The following is a 24,791-nucleotide window of genomic DNA, read 5'->3' as shown; positions in this document are numbered from 1 at the left end:
ACAAGTTATGTTATTAAGAAGTAACTTGTGGAAGTTACTTCTTAATAGACTTGCTTCCTGCAGCATGGAAAGTGAAATTCAAATCAGTGGAGCTGGTGGAAGTTACTTCTTAAAAACTTGCATAAGTTATTATGCAAGTTATAATAACTTATCATGTTGCTGTGTTCAAAATCCCAGGAATCAAACCCAGAACCTTCTTACTGCAAGACAATGTTTCTATTAACTTCACCACTGTGCAGCCCCTGTTTAGACATTCTGTTTGTAATTGGTAACGTGCCAATAAATTCTATTACCGGTAACTTAATGAAAATGATGAATGTGCCGACAGATTTTTCAGTTTTTGTGTAAAGACAAGAAAATTCAAGCTTTCTATGGAATCTGGCGATTTTGAAGATTCCCTGCATATGACACAACTGATAGCAATGTCAGTGTACTGAAATGTATTCATTTACTATATTTGAATGTGCTGAGTAAAGTATATATGGATACTGTTGAGCATTTCTTTAAACGTGTTTCTAATTCCTTCTTCCTAAAATCCATTCTGACAGTTTACTTCTGGAATGAAGGGAGAGTGACTCAGTGATTAAAGTATAAATGCAAATATTATTGCTTTATTTTCCGCAGGGAGAAAATACCAAGTCTAATATGCACACATGCAAATAACTGTGTTTGTTTAAATGGATAGAAATGTTGTTTTCAAAACCACATGTTCAACAAATGTTAAACGGGTTTTGTTTGTACTTTCTAACCCCATAAACAAAATGTTTTTTCTTTTGTAGTAATAAAATTATAATTTACAAAATCTCACAAGTGAAAACAGAGAAGAAAGAAGGATAGAACACCTGGCAACAAAAAAGGAGGGGTGAATGACAGGATGGAGAGTTTGACAAGCGTTGAATATGAGGATGAAATAAAAAAAAGGTCAATCACACTTCCGGCAGCATATTAAAGCACTCCCTTGCCTGAATGCAGTGACTGACAGTCTGCTGTTTGCATCTTTATTGTTTTTCAGGCTGACATTTTGCATTTGATGAGCTTGTGCCTCAAAGGTTGCAGAGGGAAATCCCCAGTGCAGAAGAGCAAATTCCACACTTGAAGAGTAATTACCCAAGATATACAGGCAGTATTTTATTTACTGGTGAGTGGAATAATAGTGGAGGTGAACAAAGTGTCCTTAGGTTTACTGAGGCATTACATAAGGTCACGATTCATTAAACTGACACAGACTTTTATTTGTGATGAGGATTTACCCCAATGTGACACACATTTGCTACATTGCCAGACCTGACCAGCAGATGTCACTGTTGATTCATATAACACAAGCATTTTTGCACAGTTTTTAAATTTGCAGTGAAAAGAAATTATGAAAAAACATTATACTGGATCTTATTGGCATCACATAAATAAATAAAAAATTCCTATTAAGAAAGCAATTTGTGGAAATAAGCAGTTCAAATGATGTATTTAATGTCTATAATGAGTGTTTGATTTCGATTCGGGGCATCTGTTTTAATTTTGTAAATTTAATTACAATGCTTTGAAAACTGCTGTTTCGTTTCTCATTTATAATTACAGACCATTACTGATTCCCAAAAGAGCCAAATGGCTTAAATGGAATAGGGAAGATCAGAGATGTTAACTCCCACAAACACACACAAGCACACACACGCAACCCAACCCTCCCTGACCCTCTCACATACACTTAGGACTTTGTATTGACCTCCATTAATTTTAGTAACTGCATTTATCCAGACACTTTCCCCAAAATTAACCTTAGTTTATTCCTAACCATAACCTTCACCAATGCTAAACTCACACCGTGCCTCTAAATCTAACTAGAAGAGCAAAGTAGAACTGCAAAAAACTGACAAACAGGAAAAGGTCACACACATAGTAGGTCCTTCTACCAAAGGATTTTGCATAGACTTCATTCATTTTCATTCATTTACATAACCTACACTGACATAAAAAATCACAACTTACTCCTTAGCCATGAGTTTAAAAGCGGTGCCATTAACATTTGGACTGCTAACTTTGTTATAGCCCATCAGTCAACAGAAGGTTGCTGATTATGTCAAAAAGTCAAAAAGTTATATAAACAAGCAGCCAAACAGAGATGATTAAATCATCAATTACAAACAACTGCAAAGTGGAAATACTATTGAGACCTTTCCCTTTTGAAAAAAAATTAATAAGTAATTAAATGAGCATTTTGTGCATTTTATGTATGGATTTGATTCATTATTTACTATAAATATGAACACTGTTAAAATTCTGCAACTTTAGTGGATGTGGCATGTTTTTCATCTGCAGCCACAGGAGGTAACTGGGTCTATAACCAGAAGCAGACTTTACATTTTTATGAATAAATTTAAGCTCTTAAGACAGAACTGCTTCACTACACTTCTTAAAGGGTATTTACTGAAGGCTAGACTTTTTTTCACTGAGGATTCCAGGAGTTTAAAACATCTTGGTTTTGACTTGCTGCTTTATACATTTTTCCACTTAACTTACAATTTCTCGGTGACTTTCCAGCATCCACAAAAACAAACCTCTGACTATCTTCTTCAAAGTGTCCTTCACCTTCCCAGCTCTTTCTTCTATCCATCTCTTTTACTCAACCATCCCTTGTTTCTCTCTTTTCCTCCCCATTCAACAGCTTTGTTGGTACCTCAGAAATAGATTATAACCTCAACAATTCATCATCAACTTGAGACAAAAAATACTGATCAGTTCGCCTGCTGAATAAAGAATCCTGTGTGTCTCTCAGCTGTGACTTTTCACCAAAAAAACAGCAAGTGCCCATTTCCATTTCATGTAACCAATGCAGCTGTTAGCGCTGGATGTGTGACAGTTCACACTTCACTCATTCTCTATGCTCAAAACAATAAACCCCATCTTCTTTTTAACGGTTCAAGTCACTGGTTGTCTCGAGACTGACTCGCAGCTGCCACTCTTTTGGGCTGTGACGTGGGGCTTTCGCAGGCAGATGTAAGTGGATATGTGCCGTTCTGTTCGATTTTGACCTTCTTTCAGGCTAAAGTTGGGCAGACCAAGATGATTGCTTTGCAAAGGTCAGCAAAGTCAAGACACCAGAAGGAGTAATTTGTCTCACCCTGACAGGTGCAGCAAACAGAGTGAGGATGACACAGTGTGTACATGCCTCCAAAGCCCCAAAGGAGACGTCTGATTGCCTCAAAATAACTCGGCATGCTCACTAAATGTACATTTTTAAAAAGAACATTTGGTCCCACATACAGTGCATAATGCCTATAGATTTGCACACTTGAATATTTCATTAAGTATGCAATTGAAAACAAAAAGAACAATTTTCTTTCTCACTAGTATAGGAAGGAATAATCATATAAGGATGAAGAAACTGAACCTGCAGCGACTCGGTTTGAAAAATCTCTTTTTAGTAGTGAAACACAGAAGAAAAAGAGAGTGAGCACTTTTGATACAAATATCAACTGTGGCAGAAACAAGAGTGGGCTTAAGCACATATTTCTCCTGAGCCACAGTAGTTCTCCTGACCATGGGATTTAAAAACAATTCAAATCTAGGATTTAAGGGAAAGAACAACCTAAACATGATGCAGTTCATGTCTCCGTGACGTGACTTGAATTAAGAGTCAACAGCCAAACAACTGAGGAAGACAAGGTTGTTATTTGTTAGCTTAAAGTTGATCAGTAAAGAAACCACTTTATTTTACAGATAATTAGCAGGAACAGTATTATAATTTCCCTATATGAGCCATATTGGTCAAATTAAGGACAGAAAGCTTGACTGTAAATGCAGTTTGGATGTTTTTCCTTCAGCATTAGTTTAGAGTCCCTTTTTGGAGTCAAACAACATGTTCTGAGGAAACTGGTTGTAATCTGACCTGTACAGTTTAAAATGTATAACTTCCTGAGTAAGACAGACTGATTATGTGGAGGAAAGTGAGACTTGCACAACTGCTGCTTTGCTCACTAATATAAAGTATTGTGGTGACAGTCATTTAGTGACATTTCTTAGACAACTTGTCCGGTGGCTCTTTTTGTTTCTTCTTACTGCATTTGTTTTAAACAAAATCAACAATTCTGGCTGTCAAAGGCAGAACACAACTTAAGAAGAAACTCTAACTAAGGAGTGAAGTGTACAATTACTACATGCATGTAAAACAGAGAATCTCATCCAGTATTTAACCACACCATCAAAATGTGACCAGCTTGGATTTTATCATGGATCTTTGGAGTGATTTTGTTTTGTTTTTGTTTCTCAATGTTTATTTTATTTTATTTTTTTTTTACAAACAGTGCACTTCTTAGAACCTTATCTGTCACGTTCAGCTAAGAGAGCGGGATCAAACTGACAACCATGCGTGCTCACACCTGCGGCCAGCTTAAAATTCTAACACCCGTGTCTTTGCACTGTGGGAAAAGACTGATGCGTCTGCAGGCATCTGGGGAACAAACAAACTGCATACAGAAACCCAGATGCTGCAAAGTAGCGCCGCATTTTGATGTCCACCATGTAACCGTCCATGTCAGGTTTAAAATGGTGCTCGATTACACATTGGGAATACGAACAGAACTCAAGAAACCAATAGCTTCTAAGGTCAAGATGATTGGCTGACCTCAAACTAATGGACTGACACAATAAATAACTCTTTGTCGTAATTATTTTTCCGCCGTCTTTTGCTTTGCAGATATGGCTTGGTGTTTTCAAAATCGTTGGATATATACCAGCATGTATATACACACTTAATGAGTAAGTAAGTGCATGCATATATTGAAATATTGAAAAGTTAATTTATTCAGTAACTCAGTTCATTAAATAAAACACGTTATATAAATTCCCAGTCCTTATTTCTGTTAAATATGATGATTTTCAGCTTGCAGCAAATGGAAACATATTTAAGATTAGAATATTACAAACTAATAAGAAGACATGTTAGTAGTGCACTGATGAAAAGTATGCTTAATACCTGCTTAAAGGTTGCTTTTTTTTCCAACAAGGTACTTTTACTCTGACAAACAAGCCTCCTTGGAATATTATAGTTTATTGAAGATGATTGTATTTGAACCATCTACTGGATCTTTTACAAAGACCAAAACTTTGTTTTCTGAGCATATTTCACAAATCTCTGTTAGTAAAAAAGTCATCTATAACTTCTTGTATCCACTAGTTTTTTTTTTTTTTATTCTAAAATGATGCTCGATTGATTAAATGTTGGTGAAATACAACATTTAGATTGTATGTTTTATGACAAACTCATATTCAGACATGCATTGCTCTTTCACAGATAGTGAATCATTTATGGCATGCATAAGACTTGTTGTATAACAGAGACCTATTTACATCACTCAAATATACAGGCAGTATTTTATGAGACACCATGAGGTCACCAGGTTATGAACACAGAAGAGCTTTGCCAGTCTGCAGTCTGAGCTGCCATTCAGCAGTCTCGAAGACTCAGAGATGAATCTCTGAATAATTTTCAGAATCAGCCCATTAGCAGGGTCATTAGGAGCCTTATCATCCCACTGCTGCACAATGAGTAGCAGTGGGGCAGCGTTATTAACCATGCGGGATATTTCTCAGTGTCTTTCTTGTGTGTCAGTCAGTGCCTCCGCTGGCTCAGACTGTTCCCACTGAAAAACAGAAAACATTGCTGCCGAATGCCATATCTGCTGAGACGAGGCGGCTCCATGAGTGGACTTTTGGTTTTTACAGCAACTGTTTTGTCATCTGCTCAAAGCCACGTCGAGTGTAATGTACAAACGTTTAACAAAAGCTGGTGTTTGACGAGATGGCATAGATTTTTAAGTGGTTATGGGTAAAAAAAAAAAAAAGTATAGTTATTGATTTGTTTGATAATGGTGAGTATAGTAATATATTATTTCAGTTTAAATAGAAACAAAAATGGAAGCATTTATTAGGTGAGCTAATGGTCTGATGTTTAAAATCTATAGAAAATAAAGAATAATGTACTGTATTTTTGTTTTTAACATTCAACTTCTACATAAACTATTGAACAAGAAGCTACATAAGACACATCTTTCACCTCCATTTCCATGGGATTCAGGCTCAGAAAGGTAGCCAAAAGCATAGAAAAATACAAATAAACTACAAACACTGACAGTGCCTTGGAAAATAAATTATAATCATTGAACTTGTTCCTCTTTTTTCACGTTATACCCGCAAACTAAATTGTGTTTTATAGGAATTTGTGTGACAGGCAAACACAAGATAGTAAATGTGAAGTTCAGAGAAAAGATAAATGATAATTGGTATCCGTGAAAGATAATAAAGACAGAGCTCCCTAGATATTGAATGTATCATGGACGGAGTTTATATCCAACAAAAAATAAGAAAATATTTTACTGTTACTGTTAAAAGAAAAAGCGTGCAGAATAGTACTGGCTAATTTCCAGTAATTAAACATAACATAAATATAATTTTGACAAAGATTGAACCCAACAACATCTGTGTTTAAGAAACACAGAGCTTAATGGCGTCCACTGATTCAATGCTCTTTCAGAGTTTTGAAGATGAGCATTAATGGCAGAAAATGAGGCAGAAGCTGAAAGAAAGCTGTTTCTACATTTACAATCTTTCACTGACAGCATGATTGTCCAAATGTTCTGCATCTGTTTGGTTGATCGCAGTCACATCTCAGATGGCCTTTGTCCCTCAGAATCACTTCATGTCATTTTTAAAAATCATTCATGGAAACAGATGTTGCTAGTTCACATAAAATAAGGACATTTGACACTAATTTAAATCTCAAAATTCAACAATTCACATTTCTATAAATAATTAAAATGACAAACTGAGCAATGCTTCTGGTCCAAAAACATTTATGTTTATTGTTGAATAGCTTGTAAGATAATATCTGTTTGAAAATAAATCATAGGAGGATTACTCATCCTAGCAAAAAAAAAAAAAATAGAAGTTTGATACGGTCTTTAAAATCTTGAAAATGAAATTTAATAATTGTGGAAAATGCTAAACTTGACTTATTTTGAGAAATAAAGTGGGATATCAACTAATACCATCAATCTATTGGTCCATTCATGCACTGTTGCCACTTGTCTGTACAGGGTCATGGGGGAGCGTAGCAGAGCAGTCCATTACAGAGACACACAGGACAAACCACCACATACACCATTATAACTAAAGATAATTTAAAGAGAACAAACTTTCAGTGGGAGGAAGCCAGAGTTGAATCAATGTGAACATAGATAAACCAGTCATTGCTTTTTTAACCGTATCTACAAGGAAAATGTTTTCCTAATAAAAATGTTTATTTAAAGTTGCTCTACAAGACGAAATAAGAAATAAAAAACATAACAATGCAAGCTGTTTGTGATTTCCTTGTCATGGTTTACCTTTGTTTGACTCAAATAATTTTATGCACATGCTCTGAACTTCTAATTACACCAAATGCTCCTTTCATCTGTTCTCTTTGGAAATTAATTAGAAAATAACTTTTAAAATCATCTGATTGTTGTTTTATACTGTAATGCAACTAAAACTCCTGTAAATCTGGATCAGAAGCTTCCAAAAGGGAAAAAAATTATATCAGATGATCTGGACAAGACACATTTTTTATACATTCTGCATATTTTATTTTCCTTAAAATAGAGACATAATGATGCTTTCCCAGCAGCAGAGATGATGTCTTAGAAATCTATCTACTTTCTGCTCTCTCTTTGCTGGAGCTGCAGGGGTGTCAGTGTTTATTCTAGTAGTCCGCAGGAGAGAAGCCAGTTACACAACAGGTTGTCAGTCCATGACGGTGCCACAACAGAGACACAGCAGGCAACTATGCATACTAACCTTCCCTTGCAAGGTAAATTAAGGATCACCAGTTAACTCAACCTCGATGTCTTTGGACCAAAGGAGGAAACCAGGATGTCTGGATGAATGCTTGCACACATGCCGACTTCACAACAAAAGTCGTGCACAGATGATCTATAAATTTCTTGCTGTGAGGTGATAGTATTAACCTCTAGCCTACTGGGAAGACTGTCACAAATCCAATCATGCCAAGTACTTTGCCAGTCAACACCTAGTGTTCAAGCTCTTAAGACAACTGAATAGGTCATCTCTCATCTCTGACCATTTTTTTTTTATTATGGCTTCTGGCTGAAAGGATTTTCTACCTTAAAGCACTTGTAACACGTATGAAATCTTGAAATGTCTGAAAAGCACAGACATATGACCTTCAAATGTCTGATCCATATGTCAAGCTATATGGTTCATATCAAATGAAACTGCAATGTTTTATTTCAGTGTTGTTTGGTTGAATGGTTAGGTTCCTATCATGAATGTCCAATTTGGCTTAAAAACAAAATTTCTGTAAACCTAAAAAAACTGAAGCTACACAAATTGTGGTGTGATAGATATCTCCAAAAGATATCTATCTTTTGGAGATTTTCACCACAATTTGTGTGGTCAAAATCACCAGAGTGCAATAAAGTTGTTTGATTGAAAAAAAAGGAAAGTAGAAAAAAAAAATATTGTAGGAAATTGTTGATCTCTATTCTTTGGAATCATGGCATGCACTAATTGTTTTTCCACAATAAAATTTTCGTTCTGGTTTGCTTTTATGTAATATTTAGTGAAAGTGTGTAATCTGCTGTGTGCCTTTTGTCTTCCACTCCAGSCCACAAGGACTGGTGTCTTTGAACTTCTAGACATGTACCTGGTCCAACACACCTGAACCAAATGACTGAATCACCTCGTCATTATGCAGTCAGGTTATCCAGAATCCTGCTTGTAACCTGATTGTTTGACTTAAGTGTGTTGAAGCGTAGAAACATCTCAATGTTGCAGGACAATGGCCCTCAAAGACTGGACTTGCAGACCCCTGCTTCAGATCCATGAGGTTTGAAATATCAAAACCTAATGTGGACCAGATTCCTTTTTTTATTATGCCCTGATATGCAAAACCCTTGACAATTGGGAAGTTCTGCCCACTTTATTTCGCTTTGCCATGATGTAAGAGTGAAAACTTCCGTCTCTCAGCAAGAATATTTTTAGCTCCCTCTGCAAATGTCGGCATGTATCTTAAAAAAAAAATAAAAAAATACGCATGACCGTATTAGTGTTGTATCCAGGTAATGATTGCACCAGGCAGAGAGCTGTTACTAGGTGTCAAAACAAGGTGACAATAAATTTGCCAAACTTGCTCATTAGTTGTCCAGACATTCAATTACCAGCAGACGGAGTCCGAAAACGCTGGCTTTATATGAATATGAACAAGAAATTCATTTAGCATCGCTTTTTTTTTTAAATAAATAAAAGAAAATCCTTGAGTTCTAGTCACATTTTTTCTCATGTTCCACATTTTAGCAGTTATCAGTGCTTGACTAGAAACCCCTGAAGAGATCTCTGTTACTCCAAAACCAAGGTTTGTTTCATGATGCGCACAATTCTCGTGGTCTTGGAAAAGCAAATTATTCTTCCAATTATCCTGACAAGCATAATTCTTGCGCAAATGAAAATTAATTCACTTTCCTCTAATAAGCTCTGTTATTTCTCGAGATCTGGAGGCGTCTAATTTCTTTTTATTATTTACAGTAAAATCCAGGTCTACTATGAGGATGAGGAAGTTGCTCACAGTCTGCGCGTAATTGTCCAGTGAATCATCCACTGAATCATGGCACTGCAAATCATTATGCGCCATTCCCAGTAAAACCCCCGTTCCTACAGCCTGACGAGCTGCTGTTCGCCGGTTTATCATATTAACTCCAAAGTTCAGTCCAGAGACGTGAACAAGGAGGAAGGACGGAGCTGAGGGAGGGATGATAACGATCCATTTCCAATTCCAACCTGTCTCTCATTCATTTTCAGATTCCTGAGCGGAAAACAGCTTGGAAGAGGATTTTACTGAGCGTCTGTCTCTTACAGTAAGTCTAACACTTCGCATAAGTTGTGTTTTTTTTTGTGTGTTTTTTTTTTTAAGTGAAACTTTTTTTATGGAGAGACTTGCAGCCGTGGTTTTGGCAAATTGTAGATAAAATGCGCATTTTGTGGATGTTTTGGCAGGAGAAGAAAGTTCCTTGTGTAACATTATTACCGCCGCTTCTCAACAGGTGTCTTCCTGCACGTCTACCGATAATATCTTTTTTGCTAGATGCGCGCTATTGAGCTGCAAGAGGGCTAACGACGCAATAATTATTGTGTGTTCCTTTCTGTAATGAAATTAAAACATTTTGCATTCATTACACATGATTGCATTGTAGCAGTTATACAACTGAACGTTATCCGGTTGTTTTCTGGCGCGGTGATCCTACGTGCAGCGCACAGCAGGTTTATTCTCCATGCTGTTTATATCCTTACGTAGTCTCGTTGTCTGTGAGAACTGTGAGTAAGACGGTGGCTAAATGCTTGTGTTGCGGAGGCAGGTACAGTCCAGACTCCAAGGCACATAGCGATGGGAATGATGCACATTTACCTCAGATTTAACACCAGTAATATTTATGGAAGCTTCAGGTGATATTGTTAAATTAAATGTTTTTAYTGAGCTCTCTTTATGGGATGTCATCAGGATATAAGGGATAGCACATTTACAGCYTCTGCTTCCCTTTTCACAGAGTCTGTTATTGTATCATATATATTTATTTTGCTTTTAAAAAAAAATAAAATAAAACAACTGGAATGTGGCTTCGCTTCTGTTTACAAATGGGTGAAAGATGGAAAAAAAAAACATCCATCCATCAACTGTAATGCTTATATTTAAAGCTGGCCCAAGGTATAAGCAATTCAGCTGCCCTGAGGCGGGGAAACAGGTCAGCAGAGAAGCATGAGCCTCAAAACATTTAATTAGTAGTTTAGGTTATTCAAAAATGAGGATACTTTTAAGTTTTATAGCAAATGTTGGGTCAATGTCTTGAAAATATAAATATAAAAAAAAAACAAAAACAGATATATACTACTGTGATCATAAATAGAAAATATCTATGGTGTGATAACCATGCTAGTAGTATTACTGTTGAAATTRGATTTCATRTTTTTTTAATTATCTGTACAATAAATTTTATTTTATTTGATTCTCAACAGTGAAATTTGATATACTGACAAAATTTTGTTATTGATTTAGTTGTGCCTGTGCAGCAGTCATATTGACTGGTTAGATTTTCCTCTCCAACTTTTCTCTATCCACATTTAAACCCTGCACATCAGGGACACCAAGCATGACTACCTGGTGAGTTGGGTTGAAGGTGACTCGGGAGGGAGGAGTACGACCTGTAGCTGGTGGTTTGCCTGTTCAAAATCCCCGCTTTGTCCTCTCTATGCATCTTGGGCACGACATTTCGCCCGCCTTGCCTTCTGGTGGTGCTAAGAGGGCCAAGGGCAGCTGTTGCTACAATGTATCTTACCACCAAAGCACTTTGTGGTCCTCTGCACTAGATAAAATGAACTGGAGAGCAGCTTCAGCTGCATCCTAAGTGCACAAAGACTTGTTATCATAGATCCTTCCTTAGATAGACTATATTATCATCACTGGTCCCGACAAACTCAATAAGTGTCTACATACATGCTGGTGTTTGTACATTTATTTGCAAAGTTGTTCTCATTTTAAATAACATTTCAGTTAACATCTGGACGCCCCATCTCATATTGTCACTTTAGTTCTATTCTATTCTATTCTATTCTATTCTATTCTATTCTATTCTATTCTATTCTATTCTATTCTATTCTATTCTATTTTATTCTATTCAAAGAAATAACATTGCTTATACATTTTATTGTTTTACTTATTTTATAAGTTCTTTGAACTGGAATTGGTTCCCCACGTCAGATTCTGATGTAAGCCCTTAAAAGTTTTGGGCCAAATTAAAACATGGTGGGGAAAAAAAACAAAACAAAACCAAAATTTGATTGTTCAGCTTAACTCCCTGTAAAAAGCTTTCTCCATTAATGTGGAACCACGATGACAGTTGTTATGGATGCACCACCAACCCTCTCAGCTCTCAGTTGGTGTGTGTGTTTTTTCATCCTCCACACTGAACACTAAACCTTAGAAAGGATCTTTTTCTTCTCCTGCTGCTTATGTCATCAATGAGTAAGCATGTATTCACACAAACCGATCGAATAGAAACAGACTTACACATGACATTATTATGCTAATGTAGGTCTTATCAGCACTGTGAAATCTGTGATTATTTTTCTGAATGCAGGTTCCGTATTTTAAGGCATTTGACATGCCAATTGATTAAATGGTGCRCTTATTTTAAATATTTATGCTTTTAAATTGGCAAAGAYCACAGAAATGTCRAAATGAAAAGGAGTTCAATTAAAATATTTAAAAAATTTGAATCTATAAACAAACAACGTCACCTGCACCCATGGCAACTGGCTTATTTTAGTCCGTTCTCATAAAAAATCGATACCCCCAACTGCTACAGATGAGTGTTTTCCAGCACCACAGCGATATGTTTTAAAATCACTTGGAGCACTTCATCATCCARAAGAGTTGCTGTATATGATTTTGAAAACCCTGGGACAYGGCATCCATCATATGGCACTGGAGACGTATTAGCAGTGGCTCCTTTTCTGCTCAGTTTTTCTGCTGCTGGGTTGGTGATGGAATCCCATCTCGCTGCCCTTTCCTTGTGTAAGTGTTGAAGAAAGCCAGCTGGACAGTGAATGAGAGRGAGATGAACACAGATTTAACTCTCTTCAAAGCTGCAGAGTTCGCTGTTGAAATAATCCAAGAAAATACACACCAATATGTTATTTCTGTCAGTCTGCGACTGAGGTCAAAACCCCATTTTAGTTCCACTGAAATTAAATAGAAAACAATTTAGTTAATGATATTTGCTAGAAGATATAAACCAGAAGACAGAATACATTAAAATAGTGTGAAGGATTGTGTGATTTTAGTTATTTGTTTTTATTTAGCCTGCAGTCTGTGTCTTATATTCTTACAGTTTCTTGCAAATACCACTCACACACTCATCCGTTTTGTCGCTTTACAGCCTCAAACACAAAGACACCTTGAACTTCAAACACAAAGTACATAATTGTGACATTTTCACCGTGTGAGAGGTGCATTTATAATCAGCCTTGCTGAGTCAATAATTCTGCTGCAATTACAGCTGTAGGTCTTTTGGGATATGTCTCTACCAACATCCAGAGACTAAATGTAACTGATTTCTTTTTGTCTAAACAGCTCAAACTGAGTGAGTTTGTGATCAACATTTTCTGTAGGTCTTACTGCAGATTCTCATGTTCAGGTGTGGACTTTGACTGGACCATTCTAACACATGAATATAATTTGATCTAAACCAAGCTGTGGCTTTGTTTATAGTCATTGGCCTACTGGGAGGTGCCCCAGTTTGGCCAGTCTCTTATATGTTTTCTGCAGGGTTAGTTCCATTCATCTCTGACCAGTGCTCCTGTTTTTGTTGGGGGGGGGGGGACCTTACCATGATGCTACCACCACCATGTTTCTCTGTAGGAATGTTGTATTTAGGGTGATGTGGACTAAAAGATGTAACTTTTCTGATGTCGTCTAACCGGAGCACTTCCTTACACATGTTAGMTGTGTATGTGGCAAACTACAAACATAAATTCATTTGAGTTTTGTTTTCTTTCTTTCTTCCATCTTGCTGCCCTTTGAAAATGAACAAATTTGTCCAGTTCTCCAGATGAGCACAACTAATAATAATTTTAATAGATTTTTTTACATGAGTTTTAAATCTGTGCAACTTCTCCAAAGTAACAATTGACCTTTTGGTTGCAGCTCTGATTAAAACTTAGTTTAGGTGAAAGGCCTGGTCGTTTTAGGTTAACAGCTGTTTGWTGGTTTTTCTTTTTTGGATGATGGAATAAAATTGCACCAGGATATGTTCAAAGTGTTTACCATTTTGCTTCATTACGTCAACTCAACAAATTTCATGCAATGCATACATTTCAGAAGGCTCATTTGTCATGCTTTGTGTGTTGCAGATATTTGGATTTTGAGCAACATACACCAAGTGACAAAGGAAACACTGACCAGCACTGAAGATTGGCTGTTGTTTCTGCAACTGCTGTAGCCAAAGCACAGGGAGACACAAGAAATAAAAGGCTTCAATCTAATGGCCAAACAACCAACAGCTGTCCAGAATGGGACTGGATACGGAAGACTTCATCTCACCTAACATGATGGAATCTGGTCTATTACCTTTTGCAGACTTCCTGKACCTCAACCCCAACAGCTATGTCAACAACAGCAACAAAAGCTGGAGCAACCATCCGTATGGTGATGATCCAAGGCTCAACGAAACCGAGACCTTGCATTACTCACTCCATAACGCTCTCCTTGGAGTGTCGTTGGGGCTCTTATCGCTTCTCACCATCATAATGAACCTGCTTGTCCTCTATGCAGTGAAGAAAGAAAAAACTCTCCACACGGTGGGAAACCTGTACATTGTTAGCCTGTCAGTGGCAGATCTGATTGTGGGAACGACAGTTATGCCCCTGAACTTGATGTATCTGCTGGAGGATGAGTGGAGTCTGGGGCGAGCGGTGTGCCAGTTTTGGTTGATCATGGATTATGTGGCCAGCACAGCATCAATCTTTAGCTTGTTTATCCTGTGTTTGGATCGGTACCGCTCAGTCAGACAACCTCTGAAATACCTAAAGTATCGAACACGAGGAAAAGCGAGCTTGATGATCTCTGGGGCTTGGTTACTTTCAATGATGTGGATAATCCCTATTTTAGGATGGAGGTCGTTCACACATGTGRACCTYAAACCTGAGGAGGAGAACAAATGTGACACAGACTTTCGCTTTGTTACGTGGTTCAAGGTGATAACAGCGGTTTTCAACTTCTATGTACCCTCAATTTTGATGTTGTGGTTTTACACACACATCTACTTGGCRGTGAGGCAGCATCTACGAGACAGAGAGCGGATCATTCATCCAGCAGACTCATTTGGAGAAAATGAGAATGGAGGCAATGCCCCGAGCCCTAAAAAAAATGACTCCAAATCCCTCGGGAACGAAACAGAGGTTTCCCTCAAACAACTAAAAAAAGACGGACTGCTAGATCAGAACACTCTAGCTCAAACATATTCACTTGAAGATGGTGAGAAAACTAAATCTGCTTCTTTTAGAACTCACAGAAAAATAGGCGTAAAGTGCCAACAGTCGTCACTTCTTTCCATGACAACAAAGCGGCTCCGAATGGCCCGGAGGGGTAAAACGTGCTCCCTGTCACCCGAAGAGAGGCAGCCAGGACCAGAGCTTCCCCTGAGCCAGTCGTCTGCGCCGCAGGATATGGCATGCTCAGGTGGAAACAATGAGAACAAACATCAGGCTTCTCTCAATGAATGCCATGTCACAGTGACAAACTCTGTGAGTGGAGTTTGCGGTATCAGTCCAGTGTCAGACGTGCAGAGGTACACAGATGTGCTCTGCAACAGCTACGACCCCAGTCAGGCGCTACCATGGCCCGAGGAAGGAGTGGAGGACACCAGAATAGACTCGGATAATGGAGTGACTCTGAAACAGGCGTGGCACAGGTTCATAGACCAATCACGACATCGAATTCAAAGTCTGAGGATTCACAAGGAGCACAAAGCTGCCAAGCAGTTAGGTTTCATAATCGCTGCTTTCTTGCTGTGTTGGATTCCTTATTTCATAGTTTTCATGGTCATGGCTTTCTGCCCAGAGTGCGTGCACCACGATCTTCACATGTTCACCATTTGGCTTGGTTACATCAATTCCACTCTGAACCCTTTCATATACCCACTCTGCAATGGAAACTTTAAACGTGTTTTCAAAAATATTCTCAAGATCAATTTGTGACTGATGTGACTGCAAGAGCAAAGAGTCACACGAATTCTGAGCTCTTCAAGTGTTACCAATAATAATAGATGATACAAAAAAAAAAGTTGATGGTCTTGGATGTTTTTTTTTATTGTTGATAAAGTAAAAGCATATTTTGGGTGGCAGCTTGTTTTGTACATTAAGTCTCAGATTTTATTTTTGTAACTCGCCGTTTTACAAAGAGTCTTTTAGAGTAAAATGTTATTTATTTTTGTCTGTTTTGCTGATGTTATTGCACTGTGTCCAGAGATAAAGGAATTCATTCTTGGGAGCAGAAGTCAGATTTTCTTAAAGTTGGTTTCTATTGAGTTGTTGTCAATATTAAATGTATGTTTGCAGGAGACAGAGAAAAATGTCACTTTCGTAAAAACGTAAAGAGAAAGAAGTTGTGACCACAGAGTATAATTAGTGGTTAGGCAGAGCAGAGCCAGCCCAAAAATTGATTATTTCCAACCTAAGGTAAGTCAGTTCCCTAAAAAAATGCATACAGCTCATGATAACACTACTCTCTCCTTTTGTCACATCCATGCTCATTATTAGTCAATGACTCAATGCAATCAATTGTCTTTTTTTGTAAATTGGTCACTCAGGAGGTATTGCTGCAAAGTTTATCACTCAATATAATTTGATGGCCTTCCTTAACTTTTTACTAGTTGGCATGTTAAACTGAACTGCACTGTATTATATTTTGGACTGAACTGTACTGTATCTAATTGGATTTAAACTGTGATTTATGATTAGGATCTGTTTGTCTTTAAAGTATCTTGAGATGACATTTGTTGTGAATTGGTGCTTTATTAAAAATAAATTAAAATGAATGAAATTTATAACCCTTTACGCTACATCACTTTTTAAGAAGACTTTTTGAAAGAAATAGCATAAGCTTTAACAAGAATTTTATATTGGTTAAAAAACATGCAGTTTTATTCTATTTAACACTTCTTGACTTGAGTTATTTTTGGTGTCTATTCCTATCTCAACGTTGCAAGTTGTTACAGAACAGGCCACTGTCTCTATAACCTTTCAATGCAACAGTGACAACAGTCTAACACTTTGTAAAATACTGCTTGCATAAAATGCAATTGAAGTTTTGAAACTGAAATAGGATATCAGACACTGGCTTTGCTCTTTGCTCTAATTTAGCCAACTTTACACTTGTTTCGTAGGGCAGACCAGGTTTTTTTTTTTGACATTCCWTACACAAACGGTTGACATGATGTCCTGCTATTTCTAAGCAGGATCTGTGACCCCATGATGCCATGTATGTTTTGACACAGTCCTCTTTAGCAATGTATTTGGTATCTTCCTTACTATCCTCCTCTTTGTGAGTGAAGGCAAGATAAATTTGAATTCTCATCCAGCTTTGCTGTAAATATTCACAAGTTARTTTGAGAGGCTAATTGCTCCAAAKACTTCTTTTGAMTTGTTGTATGAAATAATAAACATTTGCTTCACTTGAATAGTTTGGTGAAGAGTAGCTTCCAGAAATGAGCCCTTGTGTCATAATTGCACTCTTGGGGAATAGGAGCTAGTAGTCAACTAAAAAATAATTAAAAATAAAGAATATATTAAGAAAAGCTTTAGTTATACTGATTTTGTAGTAATGGAAATTAAGCATTAAGCATTTCTCCCACAAGTTATATTAGTGGAATATTGTGCAACAGYTATTATATATGCATTAATTTTAAGGTTTTTATATGTGCATCAGGAAAGTGTTATAAGATGGATAAGAACCCCACAGAGCCTCCCTTTAAAAATCAAAATCAAAAATATCCCTTCAAATGAACATGAATTGAGTCAAAAATATTTTGTCATAATACAATCCAAACATGCTTTCAAAAGAATTAAACCTGTAACTCTGGACTTACTGTATATACATGTCAATAAATCAGTAAATCACAGCAAGCATCAATGACGGTTTTATTAATAATGTGTTTCTATTTCCATTCATAGCCAGGAGTAAGAGTCCAAGTTGACAGCAAACTGCAGTATTTTTTATTTAGAGCTATGTGAAAATGTTTTAATTTATTTTGTGTTCTAAAGTTGTTAAAATTGAATAACATGAAACATGACACTTAAGTCTGTTGGTAATTCTGTGATTTTCCATGATTTTTTCATTAATTACACATGATTTTAAATAAAACTTGCCCTTTCATGTGTGGTATACACTCACATTTCAACATTGTGTCTTCAGAAAACTTTTGTAAATAGGCTCAACATAATTAAATAGAATTAATGTCAGCTCAGAAACCACATTTTGTTCTCCGCGTTTACATATTTCTGATGTAGGTTACAGAAAATTCACACCTGATGTTGACAAAAAGCCAAGTAATCCACAAGTACAGAGAAATCAAAGTAAATTAATTCACAAATAAGGACATGGGGGGTGTAATGATAATAACATGGAATATATTTTGAATAATGTTTGCAAAAAAACATTAGAAGTTAAGAAACCAGCAAAACTCTGTAGAAAGCATTCCTACTGCCTACTGTAAATCAATTTCAGCCAGATTAATATTAACTGATCGGCTATAAAAAGTTMTCTTTAATAAAGTATTATACAAAGTTGTATGATAGGATAATTAAAAAACTCCAAATGTTGCTAAACATACAAATGCCAGTGGCTATGTCGGTACTTCTAATCCTCTGAATGTTTCAGTGAATGCCATATGAGAAATAAACCAAAAGCAGGAAGAACTTAAATTCACCATAAAACCGACAACGGCCAGGTATAACCTTTATAAGAGGAAGGGTCTAATTCTCTCACTTCATTAAACCCTTGAATTCACTTGTTTGGGGCACAGTCCTTACCACTGCAGTTCTTGATTATGATCTGAAGATTAAATGAGTGGATTTCCAACCAAGACATTATTCCCAAACACACAATCAAGGAAACTCTTAATTGGTTTCAGAAAAAAGGAAGTAAAACTTCTAAAGTTGCCCAATTAGCCACCTGACTTGATTCCAATTAGAAAGAACTGAAGGAGTRCATAGAAACCCTGGACCTTTCAAGTTGATGGCAGTTTGTGTAGAAGAACGGGTCGATATCACACCTAAGGATTACTTGTGGTTGCTATCTAAATGCAGTTATCAAGAAAGTTTGTGGAAAGTGTTTAAGGAATTTAAGGAACTGTGTTTAATACTTTTACATTCTCATTTTTTATACATAACATCATTTAGGGAGAAATTTGCTTTGATTTTTATGTSTGTGTGGATTGCTCTGGTTATTGAACAATCCACACACATTACATTGTGTCCAGAGGTCAAATTAAATATTTACTAGAAAGTTACTGTGCTTAACTTGGCTTATAAATTTAACAAAATCAACTCTTTAATAGAAACAGATGCACACTAATTGATATGCAAAACATGGGTCAAAAAGGGACACATTTATTTCCTGTTATTTCAGTTTTCTTTGCTCTGTCTTTTAAAATATGCTCATTTACATTCCAATTGCTGAGAGACATTTTAATTTTGACATGACRTTTATCCCTAACCCATATAATTATTTCCATTTTCCTTTTTATATTATGTAAAACTAATTTTGCTAATACTACCTCATGGCTATACACATAAAAATGATGATTTAAAATGAATGCATAATGTAGTAATAATTGGTTACAAATATTCACTGAAAACAGACAACTCAAATTTGAAATACTTTTATGTCAAACATTACATCTCTAAAACATAAGATAAAAGACCCATGAAAACAAATGAAGGTATTTATTTAAAGCTAAGTGATGAAAATACTGTATTACTAACTGATAAGTATTTATTGAAAAGATAAAGATTTAATTTTAATTTTAACAAAGGGTTAAACAGTGCCAACTCGTGTAGTTATAGCTGGGCTGTGGCATGTTTGCCCTATAAGCAGATAAAAGATAGTAACCAGAAAATAAAAAGTAACAACTGTTAAAATAGGCCAAGGCACATTTTTGGCCAAATCTGATGTCAGAATCACAGAAACAGTTCTCACCAGACACAACAGTAAACATTTAATGACAAAAGAGCCTCTCTCTGCTGGGAAATTTCTTTCTACGTCCATTTTCTTTTTTTATGATGTTATGTAGCAYCTTCTCCCTTATCATTATCCAAAGTGTAAAATATATTATTGCACAGCCCTGTGGGAAAAGCAACCATGAATGTGTGATTTATGCAATATGACTTGTAATTTTCTCAGAGATGCAGCTGCATGTAAAATTCAAACAAATCTATCCGAATCCGACAGTTTAGAGCAGGATAGTACTAAGATGGAAATAGTGTTCACCTGGTCAGGTAGGTGTATAAAATAAAACATCCKTAAGGTGTCATCATAGGTGGAAACATTTACAGTAAAGTCAAACGTTCCTCATCAGGTTTTATTCACTCCAGATATTATTACTGTAAACACGGAGCAAAGAACATAAATTCTTAATGACTTGCTTAAATAATGCATCTAATTATGGACCAATTATTCCCCAACACCCACCTCTGCAAGACTTGTAAAAGGCACCTCCATCCAACAACAGTGAAGGCAAAGATCCCTATATGTGTGTCTGTGTTTTTGTCAGATGCTTATGAAGTTTTCTATCACAATTAGTGTAAACTTTGTGACAGTTCATTTACTATTTTTATGCCTATTTTGAAGTCCAAACACCAAGAACAAATGAACAAAAGAGATATTTCCTTCAGCAGTGAAGTGTTTTGTGGTGAGCGTCCACACAGGCCATGACGGTTTAATGCACCTTTTTGTTTTATTTGAAACTATTATTCCTGCTAATTCCAATTTTTTCTGAAGCATTGCACAAGTGGCCGTTTGAACTTAGACAACACTTCTGATAATTTTTACTTTCTATTTTAGCAGATGAAATGACTGTTTCATGTCATTTGGGTTTCCTTTTTCTGCATGTATTCAGTAGATTTGAAATCTTTAGGCTGAGTCATAGTCGTACTTTTGGAGGTTTGTGCGCATGAGCTGATCAAGCACCTGTAGACCGGATAGGATGTTTTTGGCACCTGTGGAGAATTTTACTTCAATAGTTGTGCATTTAAAACTATTTCTATCAACGGGGTGTGCTGTGGTGGCACAGGGGTTAATCACAACCCACATATGGAGGCCTTAGTCCTCGACGCAGCTGTTGCAGGTTCAATTCCCGGCCTTGGCAACCCTTGCTGCATGTCTTTCCCCTTCTCTCATTACCCTGTCAATTAACTATCAAATAAAGGCCACTAGAGCCAAAAAAAAAATATATAGTAATGCGTATTATATTTTTTTTTACCAACTCTTCCCAGTCAAATCACACAGTCATGTGCTTATGTGGGGCTCCAAACCAAGAGTCAAACCTGACAAACATCCYTACAGGGCACTGCACAGCACAGAATACTAATAAGGAAATGCATWCAACATTATCTATTGCTGCATGTGACACTGCAAGCACCCACTTGATATAAGGGTATCTGTTGGCATTTAACTTTAACTGTATTTCCCACTTTATGTCTATACCGGCAATCCAAAACCTCTAAAACTAAACACCTTAGACAGAAAAGAAAGAAAAATGTATGTCTATGACACTTTTAATGTGTATATATATTATATAGYCAAACACTAGCCCTAAAGACTAGTGTTTGAGTTTTGGCCCCTGTGCGCTGTCAGTAGCTGTACAGAAGCCCTGGGCTCTTTACAACCAGTAGGGAGCCTTCACCACAAGCTGTAGAGCAGACAATAGCACTTTTACTTCTCCACTGTCTCTCTACYCTGGCTAAAACAACAACATATTCCTACACCCTATTTCTAATTTCACCGYCAGTGGCACCAAACAGCGTGCAGCAGCCATGAGAGTGAGGGTGAAAATGGCTGCTTGACAGAGATTTTTCTCCCCAGATACGAGCCGCCCGCACAGTTTGCAGTTTAATGCTGTTCTCTCTTACGTGCCACCAGCGCTCAGCTCAGCCTTAGTGTTCACCATACAACTACTCATTAAAGTATCAGTCATACAGGATTTAACCTGAGTGGAGAGCATTTCGTTTGAGTCATAACTAAAGTATATGAAAAGAAAACTTTTTAATAGCTCAGTTTTATCACAGGACTGTGGAAAATGTGAGTTGACAGTGTTTCTAAATGACCTAACCTGGTTTTTGACATTTACTAAGTGCTTCAGCTTTTCCTAATTGACAGCGCTGACAGTATGGTGCTAATGTTAGTCCCATTGGGCTAAAATGGTCAACGTTTCCCTGACAAGTTCTACTTCACACCTGTGACATTTTACAGATATTACACCTAATGAAAACATAACACACAAGTGACAGTTACGTTAGTTTGGGACCAGCTGCAGAATTCCTTCATCTGGGATGCATTTATTAATTTTCTTCTTCCCAGAATGCAAACATAACACCAAATTTCAACATTAATCTATTAGGTGGGTAAATAAATGGCCAATATGAATCAATACAAGCTCYTACATGCAAACAACACTGTTCTCTATTTCTGCATGCGTGTAGAAGAGAAAATCTCATAATGTGGAATTAAAGCTTTTTATTTTGACATGTTAGTAGGTTTAATGTTCTACTGACAAAGAACGGTGTTTTTCCTGTAATTTGAACTCAGACCATTTTATTTTTGRGCTCAGTTACTTGGATGATACCAACTTTCTGCACTGGTTGCATTCCAAGGAGGAAGACATTTTTCACATTCTGCTTTTAGGGATGTGGACGTAATCAATTTTCTGTTTGGGTCAAAAATGGTATGGTATGAAAAATATATAATATCAACAAAATAATGTAAAATGGCTCTGTGTTATGCAGTTTTGAAGCTTATGTGAGCCTATCTGCAAGCCAGAAAACACTTTGGCAAAAGGGAAATAATTCTAATRGTTGAAAAAACTTCAATGTGCAAAACTTAACGGTGTTTTTGTGTATTTTGATGCCAACATGTAAATTCTATCGTACAAATTGGGTATGCTTTCTCTCTTTCTAAATAACATAAAATATGTTTATTATATATGGGAAACACCAGGATGTACGTCTACCTTGAAAACAATGCTTATTAAATAACTGGTCTACAAAAATCARCTAGATGATGGAATGTTTTTAGGTTTGTAATTTTTTCCTAGCCTGTATATTTTCAAGCAAATTCTAATACACTGTGATATATTGTTAAGCCTAATGTTATTCAGTAGTAGKCAAATTCAGGTTTGAAATAATCTCAATTTTACCAACATGTTCTGACTGGAAAGGATATTCCTGTTTAGAAATGGCCAAGCCAGAATCAAGACTCAGAATCCTAAGCAATTTGTGCAGGAAGGTAAAAATTAGGGCAATGGTAAAGAGGTCTTCCAACCTCAAAGACTTTAATCGCTGTAATGTAAATAAAAAATAAAATATGTTCCCCTTCAAATGAATATTAGTACATTTAATTATCGTTTGAGAATTTTTTTATAAGAAAAATATGGTTAAACTGAAAYAATCTTTGGGTTTAACTATAGTCAAATGAATCAAAAATGGATTCCTTAAAAACATTTATTCTTTTGATTGAAAATTGAAGTGTGACGTTTTCCCGGAAAGAAACATTTACAGACGGTCCCTAACTTACTATCGCACGCCCCCCTCTGTCTGAGTCGGATCTCTTACTTTCTGGTGACCGCACAGGTGAAAATAATATTCATATATATATTTCTGCATTTTCCTCAAAGTAAAATAGAGAACCTGTTTCATAATTGATGTGTTTTTGTGAGGCTTTGCCTGCTGAGACTAAACAGTAGGGCTTATATCACCAACTGAGTGTGTTTTAGCAGCCTCTATTATCACTTCATCTCTCCGTCCGAGATGAAAAGAAACGGCGCCTACAGATTTCTGTCTGTTTTCTCTTGCTTCGTCGTTTGCGTGTTCTTGTTCTTGTTCTGGTTCTTCGTCTTTTACTCCATGGTTCTTGCGCCGTAAAACACTGAGGAAGCCGCAAACAGCTAAGCTAAAAGTGACGCGCTGCTTTTACCCACACTGCACCGCTTTATTGACAAATCCTTCGTTCACGTGACCATCTGAAACAGGAAGTAGCAGCTCAGGGTGAGTACAGAAACACTGGAGGAATTTTGTTTTTTAAAATGTATCTTTCGTGGATAAAACTAATCTGAATCGTCTGGTTTGTGTTATTTGTGTGCTTTCTCGAAAAGTAACTCTTTGTATCTCATTGTATAYGAGTCACGTTTAAGCTGCTTAAGGTGCAGTCATCTTCATTAAGGAAAACCTTAAAAAGTATATGCTTAGGGAAAGTATATTTTGTCCAGTCACAACAATTTTTACGCCACACAACACAAATTGTGAAGTGAAAAAGTACAAGACTKTTTTTTTTTGTTTTGCTAATAAAAAATTTAAATGTGTGGAGTATAGAACCACCAGCAGTCAGCCCTGCAGATATTGAGGTGTGTGTTCCTTCCTGCTTTGCAAATTTAGAGACTAAAACTTTGACCCTCCTTACATAGATTTTGGATAGGGACTTTGAACGTCCATTTCCATATGCTGGAAGTTTAGACCAGTTTCAAGCCATTTGCAGTCACAAACAGTGACTTCAATGTAGCCCATTTCACAGTCAGACTATGCCAGCTWTCTGGTATCAGAACATTAACTATAGGTCGTTTTGACAGGTTCTTGAATAGGATGCCGGTATATGGGGCTTGTTTCCTTAAAAGGTTAGGAAACTGTTGAGTCGCAGTTTGGCTGACAGAACTATTATTATGTTCTCCCATCTGTTTCTTCCTCTACTGTTACGGAACCATGTTGTGGTGAGATTCCCCTCATCTTTGTTAGAGTTTGTTTTCCAACATTTCTCAATCTGATGATTTCTCTGTTTTACAACAGAACTGAAACAGTGAAGCTAGTAACTTATCGTGACGTAAAACTTTCCACTGGAAATACTGTGGATGACAGATTGGTCAAAGTCATACATCCTGACAACTTGCAACATAACCCTGACATATGTCAAGGCCCGGTGTGTAGTGCAA

General features: G+C 36.7%; 2 protein-coding genes across 5 annotated transcripts in view; both read left to right on the top strand.

Moving 5' to 3' along the window:
• Positions 1-8,808: 8,808 nt before the first annotated feature.
• Positions 8,809-17,949, top strand: hrh1 (histamine receptor H1). Its single transcript, XM_008408543.2, has 3 exons — positions 8,809-8,878; positions 9,847-9,902; positions 13,951-17,949. The coding sequence occupies exon 3, from the start codon at positions 14,110-14,112 to the stop codon at positions 15,793-15,795; it is 1,686 nt and encodes a 561-aa protein (XP_008406765.1). The 5' UTR covers positions 8,809-8,878; positions 9,847-9,902; positions 13,951-14,109; the 3' UTR covers positions 15,796-17,949.
• A 5,418-nt stretch (positions 17,950-23,367) lies between these two features.
• Positions 23,368-24,791, top strand: part of atg7 (ATG7 autophagy related 7 homolog (S. cerevisiae)) — a 77,633-nt gene continuing 76,209 nt past the window's right edge. For 3 of the 4 annotated variants that reach the window (XM_008408544.2, XM_017304974.1, XM_017304972.1), the window contains exon 1: positions 23,383-23,856. The gene's annotated coding sequence lies outside the window, so the exon portion shown is untranslated. Of the gene's footprint in view, positions 23,857-24,791 lie in introns of all 4 variants that reach the window. The other variant, XM_017304973.1, reaches the window with a different exon arrangement.

Source organism: Poecilia reticulata, linkage group LG5, assembly GCF_000633615.1.
Source record: "Poecilia reticulata strain Guanapo linkage group LG5, Guppy_female_1.0+MT, whole genome shotgun sequence".
Taxonomy (NCBI): domain Eukaryota; kingdom Metazoa; phylum Chordata; class Actinopteri; order Cyprinodontiformes; family Poeciliidae; genus Poecilia; species Poecilia reticulata.
Note: the sequence above shows the minus strand (reverse complement) of the source record. Positions and strands in the feature narration are given on the sequence as shown.